The sequence below is a fragment of the Pteropus vampyrus genome, unplaced genomic scaffold (genome assembly GCF_000151845.1).
Source record: "Pteropus vampyrus isolate Shadow unplaced genomic scaffold, Pvam_2.0 Scaffold18, whole genome shotgun sequence".
Taxonomy (NCBI): Eukaryota; Metazoa; Chordata; class Mammalia; order Chiroptera; family Pteropodidae; genus Pteropus; species Pteropus vampyrus.
In genome coordinates, this window is record NW_011888799.1 from 6,956,437 (window position 1) to 6,972,204 (window position 15,768).

The 15,768-nt window shown below is 46.6% G+C and overlaps 2 protein-coding genes across 7 annotated transcripts in view; one reads left to right on the forward strand and one right to left on the reverse strand.

The window, feature by feature from the left end:
* MRPL14 (mitochondrial ribosomal protein L14) lies at positions 1–11,115 on the reverse strand. Of its 2 annotated transcripts, none has more exons than XM_011354730.2 (3): positions 11,006–11,115; positions 2,536–2,627; positions 1–489 (listed from the first exon to the last, which is right to left on the reverse strand). In XM_011354730.2, the coding sequence occupies exons 2-3, from the start codon at positions 2,604–2,606 to the stop codon at positions 123–125; spliced, it is 438 nt and encodes a 145-aa protein (XP_011353032.1). In that variant the 5' UTR covers positions 2,607–2,627; positions 11,006–11,115; the 3' UTR covers positions 1–122. The 2 variants fall into 2 exon arrangements, with proteins under 2 accessions (XP_011353032.1, XP_011353033.1); XM_011354731.2 differs by lacking the exon at positions 11,006–11,115 and adding an exon at positions 2,888–3,070.
* TMEM63B (transmembrane protein 63B) overlaps positions 10,402–15,768 on the forward strand; it is a 24,155-nt gene continuing 18,788 nt past the window's right edge. For 2 of the 5 annotated variants that reach the window (XM_011354723.2, XM_011354727.2), the window contains exons 1-2: positions 10,402–10,751; positions 11,394–11,538. The gene's annotated coding sequence lies outside the window, so the exon portion shown is untranslated. The other 3 variants (XM_011354726.2, XM_011354724.2, XM_011354725.2) reach the window with 3 other exon arrangements.

The window sequence follows — 15,768 nt, forward strand, 5'->3', positions numbered from 1 at the left end:
AACATATGTGAAAATGTTTATTTGTCACAGGACACTGCTCCCCAAACTCCCCTTCAGCAAAGGCACAGTTCTCAGAACTACTGCATTCATGAGTCCCACTGCAGCCTGCAGCTGGGCTCTGTTCACACGAAGTTCTGAGCAATGGCCAGCACCTTGGAAAACTCGCCTTCCTTCTGGCGTAGGCTGGTGGGGATGGGTGTCTTAATTCGGGTCCCCACAGGGTTCCCATTGTCTTCAATGAGGACCACGTTGTTGGAGTCAAACCTGGGGGTCATCCGGGGACCGGGCATGCGATGCCCCACAATGAGTGCCTTTTTCTTCTGTCCCTTGATGGCCAACAATATCCGGTCGCCCACCTTGCCCACCCCATTCTTGTTATAGACATGAATGCAACGAGGAGGGCGATGGTACGGGGTGTTCCCCAGGGCACTGTTGTCCACCACACGCACCCGTGTCATCTTCTGAATTGCACTGAGGCTCCCGGCAGTGCTGGTGGGAGAGAAAAAAGTTTGAGGTATGTATGTATCGGTCCTGATCAGGGTGCAGAGGCCTCTGAGAGGGCAAGGCTTGAGACAGAGCACACATTAGCAACAACGCTCTGAACACAGCACAACCCAGAGCCCTGACAGAGTCAGGGGCTTGTGAGGACTTCTCTGTGCCCAAGACAATTCCCTTACAGCCAAAAGCTTCTGCTGCCAGGTCAAGATCTTGATATGGATGGCTTTTAAAGGCAACCTGATTTTCTGTTAAACTTCATGGTAGCCTTAATGTAAAGCCTTTGGTTTCCAAAAGGACTCTGAGAATTAAGGGAATATCTTATGAGCCAGGCTTCACCCACTGCCTAGCCTGTAAAACCTGCTCCCCCAGAATACAGGTTGCCAAATTTTCTCACCTTTATGTTGCTGGGAGCCAGAAGATATGAGTGAGTAGGTTTGCTAAGGGAGTCCCTTGACACAATACAGCAGAAACTAGAAATAAGTCGAGGTAACAATCTTTTGTTTTAATGTGTTTTTCCCCACTAGAAAGGAAATTTTTAAAAGGGTACCTGTTAAAGGCAGATAAGCTATTATTAAGCAATTTGAAAACAGTGGAACTTCTACTTTCCTAATGTTACCACCTTAAATTCTGCTGCTTTCCACGGTAATCCCAGGTCCTCTCATTCCACATGCCTACTCTGGGCAATTTTATCTAGTCCCATCAATTCCAACTAGTAGATTCCATTTACAGCCCCATCTCTCTCCTGTATTCTAGTCCTGTATTTCCACTTTAAACTCACATGTCCTACAGATACTTCAAACTCAGGGGGTCCCACGCTAACCTCACTGCCTCCCTTTGCTATCTTCCTCTTGTGGCTGCATTTCTTATTGAGATAATGGCTTCTCCAAAAACTCCAGCTCCCAAGCCATATACCTCTCTCCCCATCAATGTCCCTGCTGCCAAGTTCTATTAAATACCATCTCCTAAGCACCTCTGTCCTCTCCCTCCACCCCATCAACACTTCCTGAATTCAGCAGCTCACTCACTTACACCAAGATTGTCACATTAGTGTCTTAACTGGTTCCCAGTGGACCTCAATCTGCCAACCAAGAGCTCTTTTTAGAATACAAAACTGAGTCTACTTCCCTGCTTAGAATTATTCTATGGTTCCCCGCTGTCTACACTGTCAACAACCTGGCCCCAACTTACCTGCAATCTGAGGCACATTATCTTCTACCGCTTACACACCCACTCTGTGCCCCAGTGGCCAGGAACCCCTGGAGGTCTCCAAACACACCATGCCTCTCAGCGCCCCCGGAGGCCTAGACAGGGTCTGCTCCCCTCTTCCCTTCGGGGAAGGCCACCTTCACTCTCCTTTCCTCCTCGTCCTCCCTTAGTAGCTCTGACTCAGGCCTTCCAGGGCACCATACAAACCTTTATGTATATACTTGTCACATTTTCTTAGAGTTATTTGTTTCCAAGTTTGCTCCCACAGCCAACTGTGAGAACTCTTTCAGGGCAGGAAGCAATTCTTATTCATTTCTCTATGACCAATCCTAGGCACAGTGCTTAGTAAACGCTTGTGAAATGAGTGCACGAATGGGGTCAAAAGGCATCTTTGCCTAAAGGAATGCAACCAGTGCTCTCCCCTGGCTTAGCATCTAAAAGGAGGGGAGGTTGTCACATTTTATCAAGCTTGAGTTTTTAGTAATAAGCATGTAATTTTCTAAAATGATTCTATTTTTAAAAGAGAAAGTTTTAATGCACTAGAAGAATGATAGGGTTGAGAGATGTCAGGTTCACTACAAGTCTGGTAAGGAGTGAAAAGTTTCTTCTACCATATGCCATTCTCTATTCCGCTTCCAACAGCACTGTCACCTCCTTACCTATGCCCTTCACTCAACCTGACCAAACCCCAGCTCAGTCTGATTCCTTTAGCTTACTTGACTCCAAGCCCACTCCCCTGAGTTTCCACGCCCACTCTAGTCACTGTAATGTCAGCGTTGAAGGGAGGCTTACTCAAAGACACAGCTTTAAGAACTTAATGGGAAAAGTTACCTGAAACAGCGCTGACTGAGTGCTCTGCTTACATGTGTGAAAGGGCCCCTGAGCCCAGTAAAGAGAGCCATGGGATCCCCAGAGGGCAAATCCTGCAGGAAAAAAGGAGGAGGAAAGGATTTAGTCTAAGTCAGTATCCTTACTCAGAGCCAGTTTTTTTGTGTTTTTTTGTAAAAGACTGTTGGGGACTTGTGTGGGAGATGGCACTTCTAGCACAAGATCATTAGTCACTAAATATAAATCTTAGTGGCTAAAAGATACGCAGATGAGTAGCTGGAACTCTAGCTACAATTTTGCTGATTCATATTCTAACTGAGGTCAAAGAGCTAGAATGGTCCACAATGGCTCTCACCACAAGGAATGCAACGGCGCAGAGGATCCCTTCATCATGACATCACTTCCATAGGCGGGGAAAGCATGAATCCTCAGGTACACCCCTGGCCAGCGACCACCTTCCAAGTCCCCCACAGAGGAAAACTCACAAACTATTGCCTTGTTGACACTCATGGCCTCCTGAAACCAGAACTTTTACTCCCTGAAAGAAAGCAGATAATCTGAGCAACTGCCCAAGCTGTCTGTCACCACATCACCTCTCTCCCAAAGGTAAAAGCCAGAATACCTGGACAGCTCCAGGCTAGCAATGAAGAGCTAAAAATGCCCCTGCCAAGTCACTGACCAAGGTGTCTATTTGAGTCAATCTCCCAAATAATACTGTAACACAGAAAAACTACCTACCCCATACTATAGTTAGAAGCTAGGTTTGGAAAAGTAAGCTAGAGGTAAAAGAGCAATCACAAACCCAACACGGGTGACTCAAGCTTCCGGAAACTCAACCTGTGGCTCCCCAGCACAGTTTCTTGCAACACCTGGGCATGAGTTAGGGGCACGTTGAAGAAAAACCTACAGCCACCTAGTATTTCCGGCTGCAAAATATGCTTGGTCTTCCATCTAAATATTTGGCTGCAGAGGGCTTCATTCAAGAGCTCTGCTGAGAAAAGCCTCTACCAATGTAGTGTTTACACACAGCGCTGCCTTGTGTAAGTTCAAAGCTCCTCTGATAAGGTTTTATTTAATAAGGGTGGGGGAACACCCACTATTTACTTCCACAAGAATATCCAGACCCTTAAGAAATGCTTATTAACGACAATTTAGCCTGAAATCACAAGCTTACTCTCCCAATGTTTTCCTTAAGGCAATCCAAGGAGCGCTGGCCAAAATGTAATTATGATCAGAAAATTAAATGCAAAAAAAAGGCAGCTAACTTACAGAACTAACATCTGACACACAGAATTGAATACTATTAGATGAGGCCAGCTTCACCTTTATAGCTAGGTCACTCTACGCAAGAAACTATGAGCTTTAGTTCCCCATCTATAACACAGGTTTCCCCATCTGTTAACACGCAGTTTCCCATCTGTAACACCTACTCACAAGGTGATCATGAGATAAGCCATTCAAAGCATAGAACAGTACCTAGCACTCAATACCTATTAGCTATCTTCAGCAGCAGCAGCAACAGCATCATCATCATCATCGTCGTCACATCATCTAGTCACATCACTTCTTATTTCACAGATTAGGAAACTGAGATACAAAGAGATGATGTGACTTATGTACAGCCTCACAACTAGCCGAAGGCAGAACCAGAACCAGAAGTGGACCCAGTTCCATTCAAGGTACTTTTCACAATACCCTACAGTCTCACTCTGCCATACAAAACTCACTTCACACAGGGTTAAGAAGCAGCTTTAAGGGTTGTCTGGTCTTTTTTTGTTTCTTTTATGAAAATATATTGAGTAGCTATAATGTATCAGGCACTAGAAGACTAAGTGCTTTATGTTATCATCTCATTTAAGCCTCAAAAAAACCCTATGAAATAGGCACTATTATCAGCCTTACTTCATACAGGCAGAAATGAGGCCCAGAGAGGTTAGATAATTTGCCCAAGGTCACACAGGAGTGACAAAGCTGCAATTTGAACCCTCGTACTCAAGCTTCTTGAATCCATGCTCTTAGTCAAGAGTTAACATGGTAAATTTAAATATTTTTCCAATTGTTAAATCATCCTTGTTTCATCAAGAATACTGACCTCACATGCACATTTTACTCATACTCAACTCGATGTTTCCTGAATCAACTGAAGTGTACACAAAGACTAGGTGAAAATTATTCACTTTAATCCAATTTAAGTTTTGAAGACAATTTGTAGTGTAGGTGGCAAGAAGAGCTCCATACTATGAGCAATAACTGAAAATTGGCTTTAAGGAAAATATATAGCTCTGAAAAGCAGTCCTCCTGGTCCAGGCTGCAGTTACCTTCAATCTCAGCCAAGCTTTCCCATCTGATGCTGGCGGGCCCTTGCTCTCGCTCCCTGGGAGAGAAGAGGCTCCTCAGCTCCTCCACAGCACCGCCCACATTTCCTGAGAATGGTGACACCCTGTCTCTCCACTCAGCACTGCTTCCTCAATAACACTTATGTTAGTCCAAGAACTGCAGAAGTGCCTGGGGGCTTCTCAGAACTTTCCTGACTCAGGTATAACAAATGGCACCATTCAAAGCACCTCTCTAAACTCTGCAGGGCAGTCTATGCACAAATCCAAACCCAGGCCTCCTTCTCCATGCTTGCTCACAAGCTATACCCTCCCAAACTACACCCATCTCTACCCAGCTAAATCTGACCCAGCTCCAAATTTATCTCCTCCATGAAGCCTTGTGTAAAACTGCACCATCAGTTGCTACCTCTCCTGCACACTGAGGACATCCGGGCGACCTGTGCCAAAAGGACTCTCATTGCTCCAACTTTCACTATCCAAACTCAAAAACTGAATAAAGTTAAATGCTTCTTTTAAGATAAGGCTGATATCCCTTAAAATTCTAGTTCTTGCTATTCACTATCCCAAACTCAGAAACCACAGAAATCTTGATAATCTGGCATTTGAACTTACTATAGAAACTCAGAAATCACACAGACTCAGATCATGAGGATTATCTGTACTGCTCTCAAACACAAGAGTTAACACATTCCCATCTCCAGGGAGCACTTCCATTTTCACAAGAAAAGGCCCAATTCAAAGACTTTTCACTTTTCACTAGCGGCTTGATGGCTCTAATGGTGACCTCCAGATGCAAAGGACTTAACTCAAATGTACAATAGTAAGCCTTCCTATGAACTTGAAAGCACAAAAGAACCAAATATATTCACTTATTGGATGTATGTTCTTTTTTCCTCAAAAAAAAAATCTGTGATTCCCTCCACCCCCACCCCAGCAGGTCTCCACTGAGGACTGCAATAAACATTTGTTGGATAAAATAAATGAGGTAGCCAACAGAAAGAAAGCCCCTACTCATGGCTCCAAACATACTGTTGAGCTCTTATCTCTCAGGAACCAGGATATCACACAAACATGCTTTAGGAAAACCACGGTGCTGGTTGTGGGAGGATTAGCCCATGCTATGTATACAGACCCCTGGGATCATCTTCCAGGCCTTGTGTCTACACTGCCCACGGTGGAAAAACACCTCATCTCACCACTAAATAACCGGTTTGAATCAGAGAAGAGTAATAGAGGCAGCAATTTACTTCAAAGCAATTTTGATTGGCCTTGATGTTATTTCGTAGCATAAATCCATCCTGTAGACACAGCTCCTGATTCACTTCAGATGTAGTCTATATATAATGCTTTGTTTCAACACAGAGTTTTGTGTTTGCATAGAAAGTAATCCCAACGATATTTCCTCCTCTACAACACTCTCACTCAGAGGTGGTCAGGTGTTCGGAAGACTTCAATGCCAGAGATGGCTTTTCATGCCACTTCCTGGTCAGCATTGAGTATTACCCTCCAGGTTTACAGTATGAATCAAAACCTCTCCACAGAGGGAGAAAGGGAAGGAAGAGTAGAGGAGAGAGTAAGAAAGGGTGGGAGGGAGGGGAGAGTAGGGGGGAGGGAGAGGAGGTGGGGAAGGAAGGAAGGAAGAAAAGGATAAACTACTTAATATAATCTAAGATCCATGTTCATTTTCCATCCTGATTTAACTTTAAAGATCTCCCTTCAGTTGTGGAGGCCAGGGAGAACTGTACATTTCAGGGGCACAAAGGTGAGTTTTTCACTTGACATCACCTTATAGGTCTCATTGGAAGGACACTTCGTGAGGGCAGGGGACATGCCTGCCTGGCTGCATGCTCAGAACCCAGAACAGTGTCTGGCACACAAATGCAGCTCAATGAGTATCTGTTAAATGAATAAAATTAATCTGCAGTTGCAATTCATTCTGCAGCTCCATATTGGGGAGGGTGGCGGGGGAGGCGGGGGTTGTTGGTCATTCTTGTACCCTTCTCCCAGGTTCCCAGTGATTTGAGCCTCTTACTGAGAGCTCATTTTAAGCTAATTTTAATATACAGAGTCTGAGCTGAAACAAACAAACAAACAAACAAAAAAGAGCCTACACCTCTGATGCTTTGTGGAAATCTGGAAAATACCATTACTTGAGCTTTGAGGTTCATGGAAATGTATTTAGTATCATAGACTTATGTAAAATCATACATTGTTTCCATATGAAAATTTCCATCTGTTAGGAGCTACCATGTTACATACATTTCAAAGGCCTTTCAAGAGGAAATAGGCTCTACAGAAGAGATAAAACAAATAAGTTCCATGGTCAAAAAAGAGTGCTTCAAGGAGGTTCTGTTATTAACAGCAGGGAAAAGAAACAGTAAGAGAAATCAAATGCAATGCCCAGACACAAAAAGGACAAACTGCCAAGTGTGAGGATGTAAATGTCCTTCTTAAAGCAGGAAAAAGCAGTGTTGAGGAATCAAGAAAAGGAAATCCCAGGACCCCGTATTGTCCTGCAGACATAACCTCTGCCATCTCCTGCAGCTTTCACCCCAATCTGGACAAATTAAGTACCTTATTGCTGCTTAAAAACTCATTACTGTTTTGTTGTCCAAAGATCCTCTCCTAGGATTATTTTTTCTTCTTAACCTCACACAAGTATAACATGTTACAAATTCTCAAAGTACTTTCACCCAGATCACTTTCTTGGATGATTTCATTCCTGAGCACCCAATAAAAACACAAAGACAAAAAAAAAGAGCAACAGTCCATAGGGGGTTCAATCAGCTAAGGATTCTGAATGGTTCTGGGGGCACAATAAAGTACCATTTTGCAGAGTAGAAATGAAGTCTGAAATAATAAGCAACTTAATGACTTGTCCAAGATTAGTATATGCTGCATAATACCTGTACAGCTAAGATGCTACTTTAACCACTAATAAACTTCACAGAATAAAAAAACACAGCCCCACACAGGGCAAGTATATTTTCTTCTCTATCAAGCCTGTCACATAATCTTTAAAAACTCAGGAATTAAAATTTATTTTCAATAAATACCTGCACTACATCCAGCACAATTGATAACAAAAGCTGAAGTTGATCTGATTCACCTGCCAAGGTGAGTCTTCGCAGTGTCACTGTCAATAAGCAAAGTATTCCTCAATAGCTCAATGGGCCATCTCTGCCACAGCTGCCACTGAGGACCCCATTTCTCAACTTGATTCACAAAAGAAAAATGTTTCCATGGTTTTTGTCCTATATTTACTTATTCGTTCACCTCATGCCCTACCTTCTTAAAAAATATTTAAAGCAGTGGTTCTTAAATATATCTGACAATTCTCAAATATTCAAGCTGATTTTTCAATGTGTAAATTTTATCTATTCTGGCTTTGCTCCCCCTCCATCCCCACTTCACAAGTGTGCAAACACCTATAGTTCAGGAATAATCAGTATGGTGAAAATCAGAGAGTGAAAATTGTACAAAGTTCTACTGGTGTACATATTTCCATCCTATTATCACCTCTAGTGGGCAAGAAGCCAGGCTTATGGAGCTGTAAGGTGGGCAGAGGGGCAATGGGGGAAAGGAAGAGCCCAGGGTAGTCCCTGGACTCAAATAGGAATGCTGCTGATGGAAAGCGTACCTCCACCCCATCCTCCCCTCACCTTCTGCTAAGTCTGTGACCTTGGAATCAACTTCTCCAGGCCTCAATGACTCTCTGCCAAGCAGGGGTAATTAGGAACAAAGAGGCATGGAAGTGAATGTGCTTTAACTTCACTCATGTAAGTGATTGTTTTAAAGTGGGAAATCTCTTTCTGAATTAACCGATAGGGGCCAGATCTGCAGGTTAAGCAGTTTGTTTCCCAAATCCTAAACAGGGACAACAGCCTCACTCCCTGATTCTCAGGGCAGAACTACAGGTGTCTCTTTAAGATCAATCAATCCTAAAAGTCCTTTTTAGCTTAAAAGATATGGAAAGTGCTCCCTCTCTTTTCTAAAGGCATTAGATAATTTTTTAAAGTTTTGATAGGCAGACCTTCCCACTTTGAGTTGTTTCACTAGTGAATAATAAGCAGTCTAGTATCTTTCTTAACAAGAGAGCATATTACCTGACCCAGAGCAACATTTCTGGTATCTGAATCTAGCCCTCTCTTACACACTGGTTGTCGCTGTTAGTATATGTATAAAATCACGCCAGGACAAGCTACAACCCGGAACAAACTATCAGCCTTTAAAAAGGAAGGCTAAATCGTAACCTGGTTTTTGAGACCTTCCCAAGCTCCCAGTCATAAAAACTAAACAATATAAAAATCGATCATATGTGGATCCAGGTGTCATAATCCAAGACAAGAGTGGGGCAAGACAGGCTTTAAGGACTCCTGCATCCTCTAAGATTCTAGATGCTGAGTCTAAATAATGATGTTCATTGCCCAACAGAGTACCTCCTGAAATATGGACTCCAGGGAAGGTTTTTAACATTCATATTCAAGGGCAATAATAAACCTTTTGGCCACTGTTATTTCATGGATTCCACAGTACACTAAATTCCATTCTCATTTCAGGCTTTCTGGAATGTTTCCTCTTCCTTCTGTTAACATGTGGTGACCCTAATCAGGCACAGGCAGAAATGGATCAGGAATCCACATGCTCAGATTTATAACTATACTATTAAAAATAATACATAAGAAATGCTTTCAATGATTCTCAGAGTGATCCTCAGTGATCCTCCAAAAACCAAATAACTATGGCCTCCATTTCCACTTTCCAGATATCCATTACAAGTGCTATTTAGCAATGGATCACATCAGCTTTACAACCATATAATCAACTCATTATGTAAAAAGATCCATAGGAAATACACATCAAAGAAGCTCTAAGGGTAAAATGGACAATTCTATCCAAGAGAAAAACAAAAACAACTAGAACAAATCCCTTTTCATCTAACTGCTCATTCCTACCCAAAACAATTCCCAGAATCCAAAGCTACAAAGACGCCTGCCACCAGGCAGTCTACCAAAGACAGCTTCACCTTATCTTCCTTTCTGTCTTTCCTAAGTAAGCCAACCTACTTTCTACCACGACAAAATCTTCAATTGCAGGTATTTCCAATGAGTGAAAAGTGAACTGTCTTCTTGCGCAGTATCCTCGGGGAAGAAAGAAACCCACTCTGTTCCTGGTGTGCTAATGAATCCTGCTGGACAATTCTAAGTGAGAATTCAGGCTGCGGAAGGCAAGAGGGCAACAGGAGGATATAGAAGACCAATGTTTCGAACTTTTCTGTGACACACTGAAAGAAATACATTGTCTCACACCTCAACACATTCGCACAGGTTTATATACTTGAAGCAAGCGTTAAGAAACAATACTTAACCCTTACTAAAGACAATGCACTGTGATATCTTCGACTGTTTTTAAATGACAGCTGTGATCCATTCAAATTATTTCCAACTAACCAATGGGACTCAGTTTGAACGGGAGTTCAGGTCACCGTCTTTGTGTGGGTGACAGACACATGCGCGTGCACACGCGCGCACACACACACACACACACACACACACACAGAGCTATCTCCCTCCCTCTCGCCCTCTCTCCATCTTTCCAGCTTTAATCCCTAGCAGATGCAGCCTCTGGTGAAATGAGAAACCAGGGAACCCCCTGGAGCTGGGGAAGCCACTCATCGGCAGTGGACTCACTCTCCTCACCACAGAAGAACCTGACAAACAAGTCACAAAGTCATCTCCAGACCCAACCTGGGAAGGGGAGGGAGGCCAAGAGAAGCGGACAAACTCGAGGAGCCACGCCAAAGCGACCGGCCGAGGCCACCTAACGAAAGCCTGACCGCAGCTCGCCATTCCACAGGCCGACCCCACATCCCTGGAAAGATAGGTGAGCGCTGGCCGGGGGCGGGCGCTGGGGCACAGAGGCCACGGGCGCCCCCGCCGCTCTTGGGAAGTGAAAGGGAGGAGGTCTGGGTCAGAAGTCTCCCCTCCCTGTGGGGACCCTTCCCACTGCCCTTGTGCACCCAAAAATCCACTATCTGCCCACTCCGGCCTCTTCTCACCCACCCCACGGAGTGACCCTCCCCTAGCGCAGGGAAGAAAAGGGAGTCAGACGCTCCCGTCCCCACCCCCACTTCATACCGCTCTCGCCGCCCCGGAATATCCCGCCGCGGGCCTCGCAGGCCAAGCACCGCCTTCCCCCACACCCCACGCGGCCTCCCCACTGCGCCTGCGCGCCGGACTCAGCAGGACGGGCGGTGATCTGAGAGTGCGCGCGCGCGCCGTGCGTGTTCTGGCGTGGGGGTGGGATCTGTGCGGCCCCGCCCCCTCTTCCCCCTCCCTCCGCCGGCTCCCCCTCCCCCGACACTGCCGCGGCCGCCGCAGGAGCCCGGAGCTCGAGCGGCCCAGCGATTCCCCTTCCCCCTCCCCCAGCCCCGCCCCGCCCCAACCCGGGGCTCCGAGCTGGAGCCGAGTCTGCGCCTGGGGGTGAGTACGCGACCCTTCCCCAGCCTCCTCTCTTTTCTTTGAGGATCTCACCACCACCCAAAGAAAAACCCCGGACTCAGCTGCGCGTCCTCTCCCTTCAACCTCCTGCGGGACCCAGAGGTGCCCGGGCCCGCGGGACCCAGTGGTGTCGCGCGCTGCTCCCAACCCCGAACCATCCTGAGCCAAATGTGAGTCCTCTGACCTCTGCGGGGGGTCCAAATGTGCACCGCCCTCTGTCCCCACCCCTCTGGACATCCCGAGGGGTGGGACCCCTGCCCCCGGCCCCCTAGAGCCACTCTTCTCCCACCTGTCTGGTCCAGGTGCGCGTCCTCTCCGGGGTTCCAGCTGCACCCCATCAGCCCGTTGTCGCTGTGGGTAACCTGCCGCCCCCGCCCCTGAGTTTTGGATTTCAGGGTCGCCAAGTCCGATGGCTTCGGTCTCTTTTATGTTTTCTCCTGCTCCCGGAGCTGGCCCAGGACAGGGGTTCGAGCTCGGGCAAGGGCAGGTTTCGTGGGTGCTGGCACGAGGCTGGCCGCTGCCCCCAGCGGATCTAGGGACTGGTCGGCGGGCTGGGGAGGCGGCTGGCTCCGGGAGTGTGTCCTCTCCTTGCGCCCCATACAGTGCAGTTCATTCATGAGCCGCCCGGGCCTGCGTTGGAGGGTGCGGTGGGGAAAGGATTCAGCGGAGAATCGGCAGTGGGGCAAGGCCCTTTTGGGGGGAGGAGGCGGGTTTTGTCCCTCCTGGCCTTCTTCATCACCTAGAGAGGACAGTCCCAAAGCTTTGGCGCCTTGTTCCCCAGAAGAGAAGGGCGTTTGAGAAGTGGAAAGGAGAGGTCAGAGGGGCCAGCTGCCCTTGGGGCTCTGTGCTGCCACCTGCCTGGATCCCCTGGGTGGAGGTCTGGCAGCTCGGCACTCCACTTCCCCAGGGGTTCTCTACCCAATACCACTCTCTAGCTTCACTCTCTAGCTTCTACAGCAGCCTAGGAAGGATGAGGTTGTATCCAACCCCTTCTGAGGAGAGGCCAACAACCCTGCCTCCCAGACAAATGTGAGGAGGGGAGTAGGTAGGAGTGTCTGTCAGGCTTCCAGGGCCTGTGCTTGCAGCATGATGGTCTTCCAGGGCACCAGAGGGTCCAAGCCCTAGCATGCCCCAAGTGGCACATGCCGAGGCCTGCTGTTGGCTCGCCCAGCTCAGTCTTGGCCCATGGGTGGATGGATGGGGATGTGGCAAGGCAGAGGCAGGTGGTGGGTAGCTAAGAACCCCCTTTTGGACATCCTACAAGTTCCCACCAATTATAACAATCTTGAAGACCTTGGTTCAAATTTCAGCTCTGCAATTCTTTAGCTATGTGACCTTGACAAGTTACCTAACCTCTCTGAACCTCAGTTTCAATTAAAAAATGCGTTTACCATCACTTCCTTTCAAGATTTATCATGGGGATAAAACTAGACAATACAGGTAGAGCCTGGCACCCTGCCTGGTAGTTGATCAATAACAGGTGCTCTTCTCTGAACTTCTAACCCATCCTGGTATAGCATCACCCTCCCATACCCCCACCTCTCAGCCTGCTACAGAGGGATCAGGTATGTTTGAAGGGTTTAGGAACATTCCCTGCCTCTCAGTGGCAGAGTCCCAAACGCACTATAAGCCCTTAGGTCTAAAGAAGCCCATCCTGACTGAGGAGCTCTGTCATATCAAATTCTGTTTTATTTTGATTTTTACCGGTTTTCCTCCACTAAACCAACCCCTTTTATTCCACACTTTATTAATAACAGTAGCTAATTTTTTAGAACCCATTATTTGCCTTTTACATAAGTCATCTTGTTTAATCCTCGAATCAACCACATGATTGAATTATTAGCCCAGGATAGTGAAGTAATTTGCCCAGGTCAGAAGCCAGATCTGTCTCATCTTAGAGCCTGTGCTCTTAACCACCAGACTCTGTTGCCTGCCTTAGAACCTAAAGTCACAAACCCAAGGTCTGGGGGCTACAAGTTTGCAAGAGGGAAGACAAATAATAGGGTGTGGCATTTCTCAAGAGTGGTAGCTGGCAGCCCCCAACTCCCTGGTGGAAGTGGCTCCTCTGTTGGCCCAGGCAGCAAAGTACAGGGGTTAAGAGGATAGGCTCTAACCAGGCTGCCTGGGTCCATATCCAGATCTACCACAGACTGGCTGTGTGACATTGCGTAAGTTATGTACCCTCTCAGTATCTCAGTGTCTTCCTAGGGTTGTGATGGGGAATAAATGAGTTAATATTTGTAAAATGTTTAGAACAGTCCCTGGCACAGAATAAGAGTTAAATATTGATAAATGCATTCTTTTCCTACTACTATTATCCTCATCTGTGGATAGTTTTGCCTATCCTTCTGAAGTTGGTAGAGGTAGAGTGAGGATATTAATATCTGTTACAGATTGGAAGACTGAGTCCTGGGTTACATAGTAACAGAGCTAGCCTCCATCTTCATCTCCTCCCATCAGACCACACTGCCTTCCTGTGATCCCAAGACCTAAATTAAATCTTCCCAAATAACTCTGTAAGAAAAAACTTGTAATTTATAACTCCCCACCCCTACCATGCACACACTTCTTAATGGTAAAATGACACCTTCAGTTAGCTAGAAATAAAATCTTCCATCAGTCTCTACATAATTCTAGCTAAAAGCCTCAGTGTCAGACTAGAGAAATTTCGAGATATAGCTGGCTCAGGCAATCCCAGTGGAATGGAGGAACTATCCCCCCTCTTACCAACCCCCCAAAAAACTCCCTTATTCTCTTCCCTCACAGCTGCTCAGTGAGGGCTTTGAAAGCAGCTGCCCTTCATGAAACTCAGCCCAGCACCCCCGCCCCCACAATTAAGAGCTTGGAGTAACCCGGTCAGCAAGCAGAGCCACCAGCCCTGGCTCCACCCTTTACCTGACCTGTGACCTCATTCGAGTTGCTTCTTCTCCGTGGGTCGCTGAAAACGGGGATAATGATCTAAATGATCTAATCAAGGCTGCCTTGCTTATGATGTAGGTGGAAAGATCAATGCAGTTGTGGAGGGGAGAGGGCTTTATGACTATAAAAAGGCATATAGCAGGTGGACATGATGATTTCAGTTACTAAGCATCTATCTGGACCCTCACTCACCCTACTGGATCCCCTTAATGTCGAAGCCCCCAGAATGTCTCACCTAACTTCCAAATAGAGATGAGAAGGGGAATGGTGCTCCAGGGGTTTGTACCCATTACATTGTGGGCTGGTGGTACCTTGGAATTGGAGAGGGAAACAGGCAAGGAGTGGGAATAGGCTGTCTTGATTTCTGGAGTGCATTGGAGTTGGGAGTTAAGGTGCGGGGAGGGGAGACTAATGTAGAGGCCTTCCAACTACCACAGACCCAAGATACCTATAGCTACCTTTAACGTCCTCTGGTGACCCAGGGTTCTGAGTACCTTATGTTTACATACGCAGGCTCCCAGATAAACCCACATATGCATCCCCATTTAGATACCGACAACTCACTTCATATCCATGGACTGCTATGCAGTCACTTAGCTTCCCCACCACATACACACATGCAAATACACACGTCAACATGTATTTACATACCTAAAAACATGTATGTCCACAGTGTTCTGGTGTTCTCTAGCCAGAAAACATTTAATGAGCACATATGAAGCTTCCGCGGTCTTAGGAGTCCTGTTCTAGGCACATCAGAAAAAGCATCGTGGTGCCCTGAAAAGTGTTCTTAGCTTAGAAGAAAGTTGTCCTAGGTTTGAATCCCAGGTCTATTTTATTAGCAGTGTGATTGAGAAAGCTGCTTAACCTCTCAGCCCCTGTGCCCTCATCTTAAAATGACAATGGCGTCCAATTCAGGATCATTGAGGATTAAATGAAATCATGTATGTATTATTCTTGAAACAGTGGGCACTGCTACAATTACTAAATTGGTGGGGTTTGGGTTTTTTTGTTTGTTTGTTTTTTGTTTTTTAAGGCAACTTGAGCTAGAAAGGAAGAGGGAAGCATAGGACACAGGGCAGTAACTCCTCTAGTCTTCCTAACACAGGCTTTCCAGAGACTACCTGGGACCAAGTGAAACATATAAACAACGCCCTCGACCTGAGAGCTGGTGCCTCTTGCCAGTTGAAATGTTAGGGAGGGGGCGGGAGGACCAGGGATTGGTGGGCAGGAGAAACACTCTGAGTCACCCCAGGGGGCTGGAGGACACTGGCTTCCAGAGTTGCAGTCATCGATTCTGGGTTTGTTGTTCTCTTTGTCTGGTTTCCTTTCTTCCCTGGGGACCCCCCCCCCAAAGGCAGCGCTTCAGTGTTGTCAGCAGAAGGGGCTCCCAGGGGCCCTCCAGCAGGATGGGGGTGGGGCGATGATGCCACGGCCACACTTCTCCGCCCTGGGAGCCTTCCCAGAGCCGTGCTTAGCCC